The 14,584-nt window shown below is 32.5% G+C and overlaps 1 protein-coding gene across 1 annotated transcript; it reads right to left on the bottom strand.

Moving 5' to 3' along the window:
- Positions 1 to 9,334: 9,334 nt before the first annotated feature.
- On the bottom strand, positions 9,335 to 13,356 carry LOC127100563 (fatty acyl-CoA reductase 3). The gene is made up of 10 exons (XM_051037788.1): positions 13,202 to 13,356; positions 13,010 to 13,113; positions 12,346 to 12,548; positions 11,865 to 11,965; positions 10,880 to 11,072; positions 10,529 to 10,690; positions 10,362 to 10,443; positions 9,998 to 10,267; positions 9,788 to 9,915; positions 9,335 to 9,670 (listed from the first exon to the last, which is right to left on the bottom strand). Exons 1-10 carry the CDS (start codon positions 13,281 to 13,283, stop codon positions 9,517 to 9,519), a joined length of 1,479 nt encoding a protein of 492 aa, XP_050893745.1. The 5' UTR covers positions 13,284 to 13,356; the 3' UTR covers positions 9,335 to 9,516.
- Positions 13,357 to 14,584: the final 1,228 nt, after the last annotated feature.

Raw genomic sequence — 14,584 nt, 5'->3', positions numbered from 1 at the left:
GAAATGCAAATTGATCATGAGAGGAATTTCATCTAATCAAAACCATCCATTCATTTTGGGAGATGAAATGTACATTTTATCAATCCCCTAAATCCAATGGTTTTGACCAATAAAAGCCAAATCAACCATGACCAAGGCCTAAATAGAAAGTCAAACATCAAAAGACCATAAAAATGGCTCAACCTAATTTTCAAATATTTAATCAATTAAAAATCAATTTAAAAATGATTTTGAATGCATTTTAATTTGGACAAAACCTCAAATCCCTTTAAAACACCAAATAAATGGTCAAGGGATTTATCCTAGGTCAGACAAGGTCAAAGGACCTTAGACAAAAAATTTCATGATTTTTAAAAAGTCAGAAGTATTTTTAAACAATTAAAAATATGCACAAAAACATTTAATTTATGAAAAATACTAAAATTAATCCAAAAAATAATTTTTATTCAGAATGTGGATTATAAAGATATTTAAATATTTTTGGTGAAAGTCCCATATTTTTTAGATTAAAAATGGATTTATTATGAATTAAACGAAATAGGCAATTAAATGAAAAGACAGAAAATACAAAAAAAATAAGGGCCATCAGATCTCCCTCATTAATTGAGGTGGAAGATCTGATGGCCAACACACTTCTATCATGTTCTGCATTCAACGCGTGTACACACGTGGTAATCAGGAAGGAAGGCCAGGATTAAAACATTTTGAAAGGATCTGAAGGTTGGGAACACACCAACACATCACCGGAGCTAGGGCTCTAGTCATCTTCTCCGGTGGACCTTTGGATGACCATGAACCATCACCAAAATGAAACACAAGGACATGATTTTAAAGGAAAAATGCTCAGGAGCTCGAATCTAGCCTCAATTTCCTCTAATTCTAACTATATTGAAAGATACACGAATTTGAATTTTGAGGATCATGAACTGAGTTGCTTCGATTTGACCTCAAAGCAACTCAATCTTGTTGCCTACGTTGGTAGGACTTCAGAAAACCAACAATCAATTAAAATAGGTGAGAAATGAGGAAGAATCGAAGAAGAGGGGTTTCTGAAATCTCACATTCGGGGAGCTTCAAATCAACTAGATCTTGCTTCCAATTTGACTTGGCTTGACTCTAGAAGCTTGCAGGAAGTGAAATTGATCAAAGAGAGGCTTGGATTCTTGGAGTTTCAATCTCAAAATAGAAGGAGATTTGAAACTCGATTTCAAGTCAAATATTCAAGTTTATCCTTTAATGGAGGTTAGGGAAGAAATGGTTCAAAGCTTGGGCAAGCAGGGCCCTTATTCTGATCACCAATGTCATGTATTTATAGGGTTTTGCATTGCTTTTCACACACTTGAAAATTTGGCAAACATTAGAAAGGTTAGTGTATGCTTGCATAGGCGTGTGATAGGCCATTGAGATGATTGGAATAGGTCCACAAATGATCATGAATGATTCTGAAAGCTTAACATGAGGCCACACAATTGTACTTGAGAAATGTCATGTGATTTATCCAAATGGGACCATGAAGAGTAACCATGCGCAAGTTATTCAAATCTTATCCAAATGAGGTAATCTTGGACTTTTTGGAAAGGTGAAATTAAGGGGACAAACTTTCATGTTAAACACTTTTCCATTTGAAGCTTGGATCATGATTAATTTTAAGGTGGAAGTTTGAGAAATCAAACATAATTGAAAATTTTCTATGTACTAAGTCAAATATCCACTTCTTCCACCCTGAATAACTTTTTTTGAGTTTCAAATAGAAATGGTTCCTTCATTAAAGTTGTATATATTTCAATCCTATTCAATCTGGTCGTACATTTTACCTGATTTGGATTTCGCAAGAAGGAGTTATGCATTTTAGAAGTTGAGAAAAATTACTTGTTCAATGGTAATGGCCCAAAATGTCCTATAATGTTTCCTCTTGGAATATGCCCTTGCAAGTTGAATTTGACATTTCTCAAAGAATAAAAGTTGGATATGATATATTTAAATTGATCATGAAACTTTAATGGACTTTATCCCATAAAAATTGAGCAAGTTATGGTCCTTGGAAGTTGACCTTCTAACTAGGTCACAAACAAAATGACCTATAATCTTTCACCATAAAAAATGACTTTCCAAGAAAAACTAGCTCTTCATGAAAACATGAAAGTTGTTTATAATATCATAAGGAGTAACTTTGATATTGGAATCATTTTAATATGACAAAACTTGTAGGATATAAGATCTAAGGAACCCTAGTTTAGACTAGTTGACTTTCTCTAGTCAACCTCTTTGAAACATCTTGCAAACTTGAACTTCTATTGATCTTTGGGACTCATGGAGGATGACATATGTATAATATGATGTAATATTAAGTATCCCTTGAAATATTTAATCAAATTTTTAAGAAGCTTGCTGAGGAAGTCACACAAGATACCCAAATGAATTAGGGTTTCCAAGGAAAACTAGCTTCAAGCTCTTGATGAATTTTTGATCAAAATAATAAATGAAGAACATGGGGATACATATATTATGTTTAGAACCAATATGAACCAATCTTGATTTATCTCTTTGTACTGAGGGTTTCAAACCCTAGATATGAGCTTGATGATGCATAAGTGGAAGCACACACTACCTACAAAAGAAACAAGGTTATGTATAGACATATTTTTGGCATTTTGGTTAGTAAACAAATAAAAATAAAGTATGATACAATTAAATGTGCTTGGTGATCTCTCCCAATGCAAACCCAATGAATGAGGGGTAAGGAGGATGCCAAAGTGTGATCCCAAAGCCAATGCACATGATGTGATAACATGAGGGATCTTAGGGTCGAAATTGGGGTATTACACATACTTGTTGATTTATCCAAGTTTGAGCCCTTATCATGGATGATGTATTGGTTCAAGAGTTAATACTTGTGATTGAATGGTTGCGTGTTCTCCAAAGAATGACTTAATCAATTAAAACTCATCACTAGCATTTGACTAACCATTGACTAACTTCTTGATTAACATTGCTTTACTTTCGAGTCATTTAATTAATGCAATTTAAATTCAAGCACATTTATCATTCATTGCCATTTACATTTTATGCTAGATGTTTATGCTTCAGTCATTTTTACTTTGATCATTTAAGCCATATCTTGTGATTGCATATATTGTTTGTTTATATTTGTTTTGTTTGTGGTCTTAGGACCTTAAAATACTTAATAACAACAAAAACCCTAAAAAACATCTTGGTGGACTGTTGGACTTGATCTGAACTTTTGGACTTAGAATTAGGCAACATTCCATATGCTAAAGGATTTGGCCAATGCCACTATTTGAGACAGAGCTATTTGTGACAATGTTATTCATCTGATGAAAGACCTTGGGAGTTTCTTGGTTCATCTGTCAATCTGTCTTTGTGCTTACATGTCATGTTGTTATTATTGTTTATGTCTGATGATTGTTTTGAGTTGATCAAGGAATATTTTATCTGATACATTGGAAGATATTGAAGACTATCAGCTATTGGATTGCTTGCTTGGATATTATGGCTATATCTATTTGATGCCTTGATCTTCATATGATGTTGGGATATTTCTTATTTCTTATTGATTGTTGCTTGTCAAAGTTCAAAGGAAAATGGGTTTCTATATGACATTATTGTCTGTTGGATTGCATCCCATTGGTCAAATCTTTTCAACTCTAAACTTTTAAGTTTTATCTAGGATAGTCCCTTCATCTCATCCCACTTCTTAAACTTCAAAATCTCTCCCTCTTTTCAAAAACCTTATTTTGTTTGTGTTTTCAAACTTAGACATGTTTTAATGATTAGAAACATTGGCCTTAGGCCATTGAATTTTTAAAAAATTTCCTTAATCAAATTTGTAAATAAACTTAACCATATTGACTTAAGTTTCAAAAAGACAAAAAGAACTAGCAACCCCATTAAAACCTTTGGCCTTTTGTACCTTTTCATTTTAACTTTTGTTAAAAACAATTCACCAACTTCTTTGAATTTTTTACCCCGAACTACGGGGTTTTGATCCCTTATTTTTATGTTGGTACGTAGGCATAAGACCAAAGGTATTGTCAAACAAAAAAATATATAATTAATGAATTCTTTCCTCACCCCTCACTCTATATTTTATGAAACATCATTTAGACCAAATCACTTGCACACAAAAAAGGGCTCCCTAGGAGTGCCTAGGATACTTTGGGTGCTAAACACCTTCCCTCTGTGTAACCAACCCCCTTACCTGTAATCTCTGACATTTTATTAGTTTTGATTTGAAAACTTTTTATCTTTGGGTTTTGTTCTTACTTTTTCCTTTGGAAACAATAAAAATGCGGTGGCGACTTTAGTTTTACAGACGTCAAGTTTATCCATAGCTTGATGGTCATGAGTTTATCGCTACATAAATTAAGTGGCGACTCTACTAGGGAGTAGTCCTCATCGGGTTTAGCCTACTTTTTTATGTGTATATATTTGTATATTTGATCTTTATTTGTCTATATTGTTGTGTGATATATTCTATCTCTTGTGCTTGGTGATCTTTGTGTGGTGAGATAAGTTCTAACCCGAACTTGAGTGAAATTAAGATAGGAGGATGATATAGTCATGTTCAACTCGTGTGGAGTAGTCCTTAACGAGTTGGCTTGAGACCCATCTACCTAGTGGAGACCTCTTTAGAGTTACTAATGTCACACGAGTAATTCGTGGATATGCATTAGTTTCTCTAATTTGGGGGTCCGAGAAGCTGAGGACCGTAGGACATTTAACCCGACTTCTCCTATTTAGAACGTAGTGCAGAGACTGTTCAGGCGTAGACTTGATAACAGTTGTTACGCGATACTACACTCAGACGAGTTTCTCTTGATAATATTATGGGTATATGAGTCAGTCATCCTAACCTATAATATATAATATATGGGATCAAGACTCTGGGAACTTCTTACAACATGATCTACAAGTTTTTATCCTTAGTACACTCCTTTAGGGATGGTTCTTAACCTGACTCCATGCTTGTGACTCATAACAAACCCTTTGATTCTCGACTGATCCGATCAAGTCTTATCAATATCAATGAAACTTGGATGTTGATAAGGTGAAAACCATAATTCCCCAAAATGGATGATTAATCTTGATGATGAATTGATCCATCCCTTTACCCTTGTTAGTGTTTGACTTATGTGTGATTGTTGCATTCATGCATACATGCGCATCATAAGATTCATCACACAAAAATAGATTTCAAGGGACTAAGGTCTTATCTGCAAATAATTTTCAGACCATGGCTTGTGGATGAAGGAACACTAAGAAGTACTATTTCAGATGTCCTGATTTGAAGGAGTTAAGGAAGTTTTTATCCTTTGTATTAGATCCTTTGGACTTTAAGCAGCGCCATGGGAAGCTCTTGTCCGTACTATCTACTGATGCGGTTGAAGGACTTCTAAGTGTTTTAGTGCAGTTTTATGAACATCTCTACCAGTGCTTCACTTTTCCCGATTATCAGCTTGTGCCTATGTTGGAGGAGTATGTCTTTCTCTTGGGTATACCCATATATAACAAGGTATCGTTCAGTGGATTAGAGGATATTCCTAGATCTCATGTCATAGTCGAAGCTCTTCATCTGAAGAAATATGAGATTGATGCTCGTTTGGTGAAGAAAGGAGGTATTCTTGGGTTGACTTCTGAGTTCCTTGTTGATAAAGCTACTATTTTTGCTCAAGCCGGTAGCATGGATGCTTTAAAGCCATCTTTGTATTTCTCATCTATGGTCTAACCTTGTTCCCTAAGATTGACAGTTTTGTTGATGTTAACGCCATTAGAATCTTCTTAATTGGGAATCCCGTTCCTACTCTATTGGGTGACATGTACTTCTCTCTACATTTGAGGAATTCTAAAGGTGGTGGGACTATTGTGTGTTGCATTCCTCTTCTGTACAAAAAGTAAAGATTTAACACATATATCATCAACTAATCACTAAATCATCATCATATTCATCAAAATCACCACATATACTCGTGAACATCAAAAATCAGAATTATGCACATAAACCCACATAAAATTCAGTAATTAACATATCACGAAAACATCATATCACGACATTATAGAGAGGTTTTGCATAGACCATCTCAAGATTCAAAATTCTCATCAATGGAGGAAAAGGAAAAGAAAAAGGAAAGGGGTTAAGGATTTCCCTCTATCCTTCATGCTTAAACATCCATATCATGAACAATTCCTCTCTCCCCTTAGCTCGAATTTTCGGAAAAATATTTAATCTTTGGCTATGGAGACTCTTCTCCTACTCTTGCTCTGCTAGGATTTTCCTCTCAACTCTACTGACACCTTGTTTCCCCAAAAAGCTTCATTTTTCTATTATCTCTCTACTTAAATAAAACCTTATTTTTATTTTATTAATTCTCTCAACTCCTAATTCCATTTGCTTCCCTGAATTTTAACTAATTTTCAATTTTCTTCCCAAATCACAATTTTCCACTTTCTACACTATTTTAAATATATAAAAAAATAGGTGATTTCTATTAAAATCCAACAACCTCAATAATACTAATTAAATTAAATTAAAGCACTCTAAAACTCAAACAAAATATTAAAATAAAAACTGAGGTGTTATAACTCTCCCCCACTTAAAGAATTTTTGTCCTCGAAAATTACCTAAAAGAAACAACTCTGGATAAGACTCCCTCATCAGACCACCCAGCTCCCACGTCACGCTTCCTCTAGCATGTCCTCTGTAACACCCGAGGTCGGAGAGGCCGAAGAGTGGTTACATGTAACATCTGATGGCGATGGAGTGGTTGTCGATGCATGAAGCATGACAATGAGACACTCCTAGCAGCTTCTAGGCGAAAAAACGAATTCACATCGGAATGAGAGTGATCCTGAGGCTATGCAGGTAGGAGACTGCATGGTTGAATGAAGGCTTATAAGGATTAATTGGTACTACCTATACCAACAAGATACATCTTCTTTCGGTAGCCTAACCAATAAGAACTCCATAGTTAAGCGTGCTTGACTTGGAGTAGTATTGGGATGGGTGACCTTTTGGTAAGTTTCCCGGGAAGCGTGTGAGTGAGGATAAAACATGATGAAAAGACCCGTGTTGGTTTGTGGGGTCAGTCGATAATTCTGAAAGCAGTTTGGGGTGTTACAAATGGTATCAGAGCCAGACCTCTCCCAGTACGATGTGGTTCGGGGACGAACCAAGCGGAAGCTGGTGGGCATGTAACATCCGAGGTCGGAGAGGCCGAAGAGTGGTTACATGTAACATCTGAGGGCGATGGAGTGGTTATCGATGCATGATGAATGAAAATGAGACACTCCTAGCAGCTTCTAGGGGAAAAACCGAATTCACATCGGAATGAGAGGGATCCTGAGGCTATGCAGGTATGAGACTGCATGGTTGAATGAAGGCTTTTAAGGGTTAATTGGTACTACCTATACCAATAAGAACTCCATAGTTAAGCGTGTGGGAGTGAGGATAAAACATGCTGAAAAGACCCGTGTTGGTTTGTGGGGTCAGTCGATAATCCTGAAAGCAGTTTGGGGTGTTACATCCTCCCCTAACCACCTTAACCAAAACGACCTCCTTATCTTCAAGTTCTTCAATTCTCAATGCTCAATTCGTAAGGTTGATGTCTAAAAAGTCAAGTTATCTCTCACTTGTACATCATCCACTGGAATTACATGGGATAGATCCGGAACATACTCACAAAATAGAGAAACATGAAAGACACTATGAAGGTTTGAAAGAGATGGTGGTAAGGTAACTCGATAGGCAACTTCGCCGACTCTCTTAAAGATCTGATAAGGACCAATAAAGTGAGGTGTGACTCTCAAGAACACGTGACCTCCTTCCTAAAATTCTAGAGATTTTCTTCACTTATCATGATCACTCTTTTGTCTGCTTTGTGATGCCTTCATATTTTCTTGAATCATCTTAATCTTCTCGGTAGTTTGTTAAGCAATCTCTTGTCCAAGCACAACATTTTCACCTTATCCATACCAACACAAGTGTGTTCTACACCTTATACCATATAAAGCTTCAAAATGGGTCATTCTGACACTAGAATGGTAACTATTTTTATAAGTAAATTCGATCAGTGGCAAATAATTGTCCAAAATACCTCCTTGCTCTAAAACACAAGCCCTCAACAAATATTCCAAAGATTGGATAGTCCTTTTATATTTGACTGGTAGTAAGCAGAATTCAACCTCAACTTGGTTCCCAAGGCTGTTTGAAAGCTCTCCAAAATCTTTGACGTGAACCTCTGATCTCTATCTGAAATAATGCTAGAAAGAATTACATGTAGTTTCACTATCTTACTTTGATGTAGATCTCTGCTAGCTTCTCAATGGATAACTAATCTTTATCGAAACAAAATCATCTGACTTAGTCAATCTATCTACAACAACCCAAATTGAATCACTTTCATTAATGGTTTTTGGAAAACCCACTACAAAATCCATAGAGATAATATCCAACTTCCACTTAGGAATACTCAATGGTTGCATCAATCCAGAAAGTTTTTGATGCTCAATCTTCGACTTCTGACAATTCAAACAAGAATACAAACTCTGCAACATCATTCTTCATACTTGGCCACCAAAATATTTTCTTAAGATCCTGATACATCTTCGTCGCTCTGGGATGAATATTCAAACTACTCATATGACTTTCTTCCAAAATCTTCTTTCTAAGTTCTGGTACATCTGACACGCATATTCTGTCTCGAAACTTCATGATCCCATTCTCATCTACCTCGAAGTCCACTTTTTTACCTTGATATATAAGAACCGTTTGATCAATCAATTCCAAATCCAACTTCTGACCTTCCTTGATTTCTTCTAGTACACTACTAGTCAACTTCAACATACCTAACTTCACATTTCTTGGCGTTATCTCACACACCAAACTAAGATCTACTGCTCTATCATTAGTGCCAACATATGCAAGGACTTTCTACTTAATGCATCTGCTATCACATTATCCTTATCAGGAGAGTAACTTAACTCACACTCACAGTCCTTCAAAATTTTCAACCACCCCCTAAATTTGTCTCATATTCAACTCTTTCTCTAATTTATATATTATTCATATAAATAAATCTATAAATCTAAAAGATGAAATGTAAGATATGAGAGAGTAATATATTGTAAACACACTTTAATATTTTCTTAATAATAAAGAATCCCAAATCCAACACCATAGTGGGGGGATTGCAGATAGTTAGCCCACGAAATCATGTGGTAGGAAGTTGTATAAAACGGAATACAATATCATGAGTTGCTATAAGAAAAAATCTATGGTAAAAACTAGGCATCAAAACAAAGATACATCAATACCTAGCCAAAATTACACCAAAGATTATAATTAAAATATTCTCCACACGTAATATATTATAATATAAAATTCAAAACATAATAGTACACCACCGATACTATTAAGCTCGCTGGCATAACTTTGAACTCAAACGAGTTTCATGTTTTGAAAGACAAAAGCTACAAACAAGTTCATATTTCATACTAGTTTCACTTGAAGCAATATTTGACAATGCCAGGAATGTGAACATTCATGAAGTAGTCTTCCCAGTCAATCATCTTGGGGTCAAAGTAAAACAAATCCATCTCCACCCCACTTTGTCTTGCTTCTTTTTGCATCTTCTCCGCGTTCGTATTATCGAATCTGTTCACAAAACATATCGTTTTAGTCACGTAGTTCAGTCGATTAGAGCATTCACCTTAATCATCTTATACATTAAGACAAGTATTTATGATTTATTGTATTAATTTATTGACTTACAAGCCGTCGAAGAACAAATAGGGTTTGTAGAGATCAACCAAGCGCATCACGGTTTGGACCTTCTTGTTAATATCAAAATAAGTTCCATCAAAAAAGTGACAAAAGGTCGTATTCACCAGCTCTAGTCCCTGATAAATCACAAACTGATTAGTGCGCGTGCGAGTTTCGTCGATAAATTGATTAATAAGTGAAGATTAGAAATTGAAAAACCTTGAGCGGAAGCATGTATCGAATGAACATGTATCTTTGGAAGCTATTCATGTTTTCCAAAACCGTAACTGTGCCAACCTTGATGAGTTTTCCTTCTTTGTCTAAACATGGTTTTGCAGTAAAATATCTGAAAGTGTAATCTTTGAGATTACGATATCTAACTGGATTTCCAACAGAAGAACCCACATGATATATGTTATCATCAATAGATTGATTAGCATGTTTCGCCATTGCCACCATCATTGCATTCACCACTATATCAGCGGGAATCTGCATCAAATCAAATAATCAAATACATTGATTATTCAATAAATTTATTTATTTATTCAAATTATATCTCCCAATATCAAATGACAATTCTCACCACATCAAAAACAGCTTCAATGTCAGCAAGGAAGCATGTTAATTTTCCTTTACCATAAGCCACAATTATACTGTCTATGGTTCTGCAAAAATGAAAATATATCAAATCAAATAAACATGATTAATTAATTAATTAATTTCATAATAATGAATTGGTGATTAATTTACCTTACTCCTTCAACCCAACCAGGGAAAGGTTCTTTGTAAGTGCTTGTAATCATTGTAGGACGAACAATAACAATGGGCAGATTTTCCTTCATAGTTCCAACAAGCATTTCTCCCATCGCTTTTGTAAACACATATGTGTTTGGCCATCCATACATTTTTGCTCTAAAAATTTATTAAAAGAAAACCATGTTATTCCAAAAAAAAAATTATAATAACATTTAATTTTTTAAAAATATATAATATTTTATTAAAATTATCTAAAATTAATAATAATAATAATAATAATAATAATAATAATAATAAAATATTTTTAAAAATAAAAAATGAAATATTAATATTAGTGATGCTAACCTTTTGATGCCCAAATCCTTCATGGCAAATTTAACATCATTATCAGAAGCTCCTTTTTGTTGAAGCATTTTCAATTTTTCTTCAACAACTTTCTTTTCCACATTAATGTCTAATCCTGTTACTCCATTTAATGACACACCCATTTTATATGGTTCTTCTGTAATCAATCCTCCTTTCTCACCACATACGTAGGCTGAATTTAATTATCAATAATATTACATTAATTTCACCCACTAAACCTGTGGATTTGGTATAAATTTAAAGCATGTGATTCTTTTATTAGTAGTACTACTATTGGCTTTTCTTTTTGATTAAATTTTTCCTATACACACTAATTAAATAAAGAAATAACTATAATAAAAATTAAAGCAGAAATAAATAGCTCCCATTATGATTTCTCGGTGGAACCTAATAATAGCCTTTAATATGAACACAGTTTCCTGCAGTCATTTGTATGGGAAATGATTCATGCATTTGAAGAATTAGTGAAAGTTGGATAAAATCAGACGTTGTCAGAGTATATATATATATATATATATATATATATATATATATATATATATATATATATATATTATATATATATATATATATATATATATATATATATATATATATATATATATATATATATATATATATATATAATAATCAATTAAAAATATAAATTTTAAGAAGAGATCAATTAAATAAATAAAATAAAATATTAAATTTATAAAATTTATTTTATATTTAAATAATTTATTGGAATTTAATAGAATGTCCTATTAATTTGTTGAACAGTTAAACCTCCTATTAATTGCCTTATTTGTCAATATATGATATAAATGTAAGAACAGTAACAGTATTTTTGGTTGGAGTGAAAGAATATGGAAGGTAAGTTTAAAAAGAATTTTAAAATTTTAAAACTTTTTCAATGTTCGTTTTACACACAAAAAAAAAGTAGAAAGGACTTAAAAATATTCTTAAAAAATAAATTACAAACCTGTTGATACATGAACAAGCACCCTCAGATTAATACAGTTTTTGGCGAAGTTTAATACATGCTTCACTCCAAATGTATTTAAATCCAATGCGGCATCATATCTGCATTTGTTAATATAATACTATTATTTTTAAAAAGAGTCATTTTAATATTTTGAAAATATTTGTTGAAAGTAAAAGCTTGTGCACACTAATTTTTTTCATTAAATTATTAGTCAAAAATTTATTCAATATAATTTAATAAATGAGACGTCGAGAGTTTAACCATGCAAAATTTGATATAATTATGATAAATATTTTTATAAAATTTTATTTAACTATGATTTAATCTTACAAATTTCAACTAGATTAAGTAGTCTGTCTTACTATTCTAGATTCTGTCTTCCATATATTTACCATTTAATGCAATTATATAACTGTTGAAATGCAGGTTCACACACTCCAAAGCAATAATAGATAGAAACAATTCTAAGGATTTATACCTTTCATCAAAGTTAGTTGTTGCAGCTAAATTCACTATGACATTAGTTTCATTGTACAACTCTTTAACTAGATTTGAGTCCTTCAAGTTGAACTCTTCTTGGGAAATGTCTCCAGGCACTACAGTCACTTTTTCTGAAATAAAGCTATTGAACTTTTCACCATGATTTTCCTTCAGCAATTTGAACAAGTTCTTCTTCAAAATCTGCATACATGAAAATAAACTCTTACTATATTCTAAACATTAATTTAACACTTAAAGTATAGCGTACTGTTTGGTGGGAAAAATTTATGACCAATACATCCCTTTTTGTGGTGGGTGTGAAATTTTAATACTACATACTATCAACTTTATTTTATTCTCTAAAGTCACACCACAAAATTTTAAGATGACAAAAATATTTATTAATTTAATGACATTATAATTAGTGGGCACCCCTCACCCATTATGAAGTTATCAGAAAATCCGTACTTTTGAATAAGACATGTTTTAAGAATTTGATACGTAGAACCTACATATTTATAATATACTCTCTTTGCTACAAAATATGATAAGTAAAAAAAATACATTTTTTATCCTAAATTATAAATAAAATATTTTAATTTTTATCATGTAAAATTAATTCAAAACGATATTTTATGGAGTGAATGAGAGTATAAACATACCTCATTATGCAACCGTTTAGTTGCAGAATCAGCATCTGCAGCTCTCAAAAGAAGATAAACTTTCTTCACATTTGGTTGCACTCTTAGTATCTTCTCCACAAAAACTACAAATAGCACCATACAAAAAAATCAAACAAATATCACAAAATACATTTAATTTCTTGTTTATATAAAACAAAAAGAGATTTATACTTTTTGCAAGGAATCCAGCAGCACCAAGGACCAACACATTTTTATCTTCAAGAAACTGAGTAATGCTTCCAAAGTGTTCCATTGGAGAAAATACTGTTTTTAAGGCAAGTATGGAGAAATGACAAAGATATTGGATATAAGAAAGTTTTGTGTTTTGGTGTAAAATAATGTGCTAGAGGACCAAATATATATAGAAAAAATAAAACGACACGTAACAAAGCATTTATTTGAATATAATATAATATGTAATACTATGTATGTGGACCTAAGTAATTAAACTAGTGTGAAATGAAATGCAAGTGTGTGAAAGAGTACTTCGGTTCTAGCTACAACCCCCAACTGTTCTATTGATAACCTAACCATGCTGCCACGGTCTGCAAATATTAATGCCAATAATTTTCTTTTTTGCTACTCTTAATTGACTTCCTTAGTCTGAATGCTTGATGATGATTAAAATTAAAATATTGTTAAATTTATTGAGGGTATAATTGGTTTTGGGGAGTGTGAGAGAAAATGCCAAAAATAATAATGGACTAAACACTTAAGTCACTTAACACCAAGTTGGAAATAGATTCTTAGTTTCTTAATATGAAATTAATTATTACTCTTTTTCAATGGTAAATATTATATAATACACTTATCCACGGTATAAATTTAATTCACACGCAAGAAGCAATAGCAACATACATACATTCTCTGATTTTTACTTTTTATAATATTCATCTTGAATTTTTTTAGTGACTTATATGTTTCATTGTTAATCATGCAAATTCACCTACTCTAACATCTAAATACTACTACAAAAAACACTTATCATAATATTTGAAAATATACAACCACGTCCGACCAATCATTTATACAACCACGTCCGACCAATCATTGTTAGGTACGGTGTGATTGTATGTATGATATTTTCCACTGCGGACATAGGACCGTTGTGATAAACTAGATAACGAGTTATATATCACAACGATTAAAGTACAACCGTTGTGATATAAAACAAAAAATCATGGATTCAGAATTCAATGATGGTATGATTTATAATATTTTGCACTCTATATATAACAACAACAGTTGATATAAATAATTGTGATTAAATATTTTATTTTTTATTTTATTTTATTTTTTCATATATATATATATATATATATATATATATATATATATATATATATATATATATATATATATATATATATATATATATATATATATATATATATCTATAAATATATGTCATACGGTGAACTGGACTTTTTTGTGGTTTTAATCGCAATGTCGCGGTTAGCAAGAGTCGCCACCGACTTTTCTTTTATCCAATAAGGAAAGGTGGAAAAGAACAGGAAAAACCTTAATTTAGATTTTGGGTTCGGGAGGTACATT

Source organism: Lathyrus oleraceus, chromosome 7 (assembly GCF_024323335.1).
Source record: "Lathyrus oleraceus cultivar Zhongwan6 chromosome 7, CAAS_Psat_ZW6_1.0, whole genome shotgun sequence".
NCBI lineage: Eukaryota > Viridiplantae > Streptophyta > Magnoliopsida > Fabales > Fabaceae > Lathyrus > Lathyrus oleraceus.
This window is presented reverse-complemented; position numbering and strand designations above follow the sequence as displayed.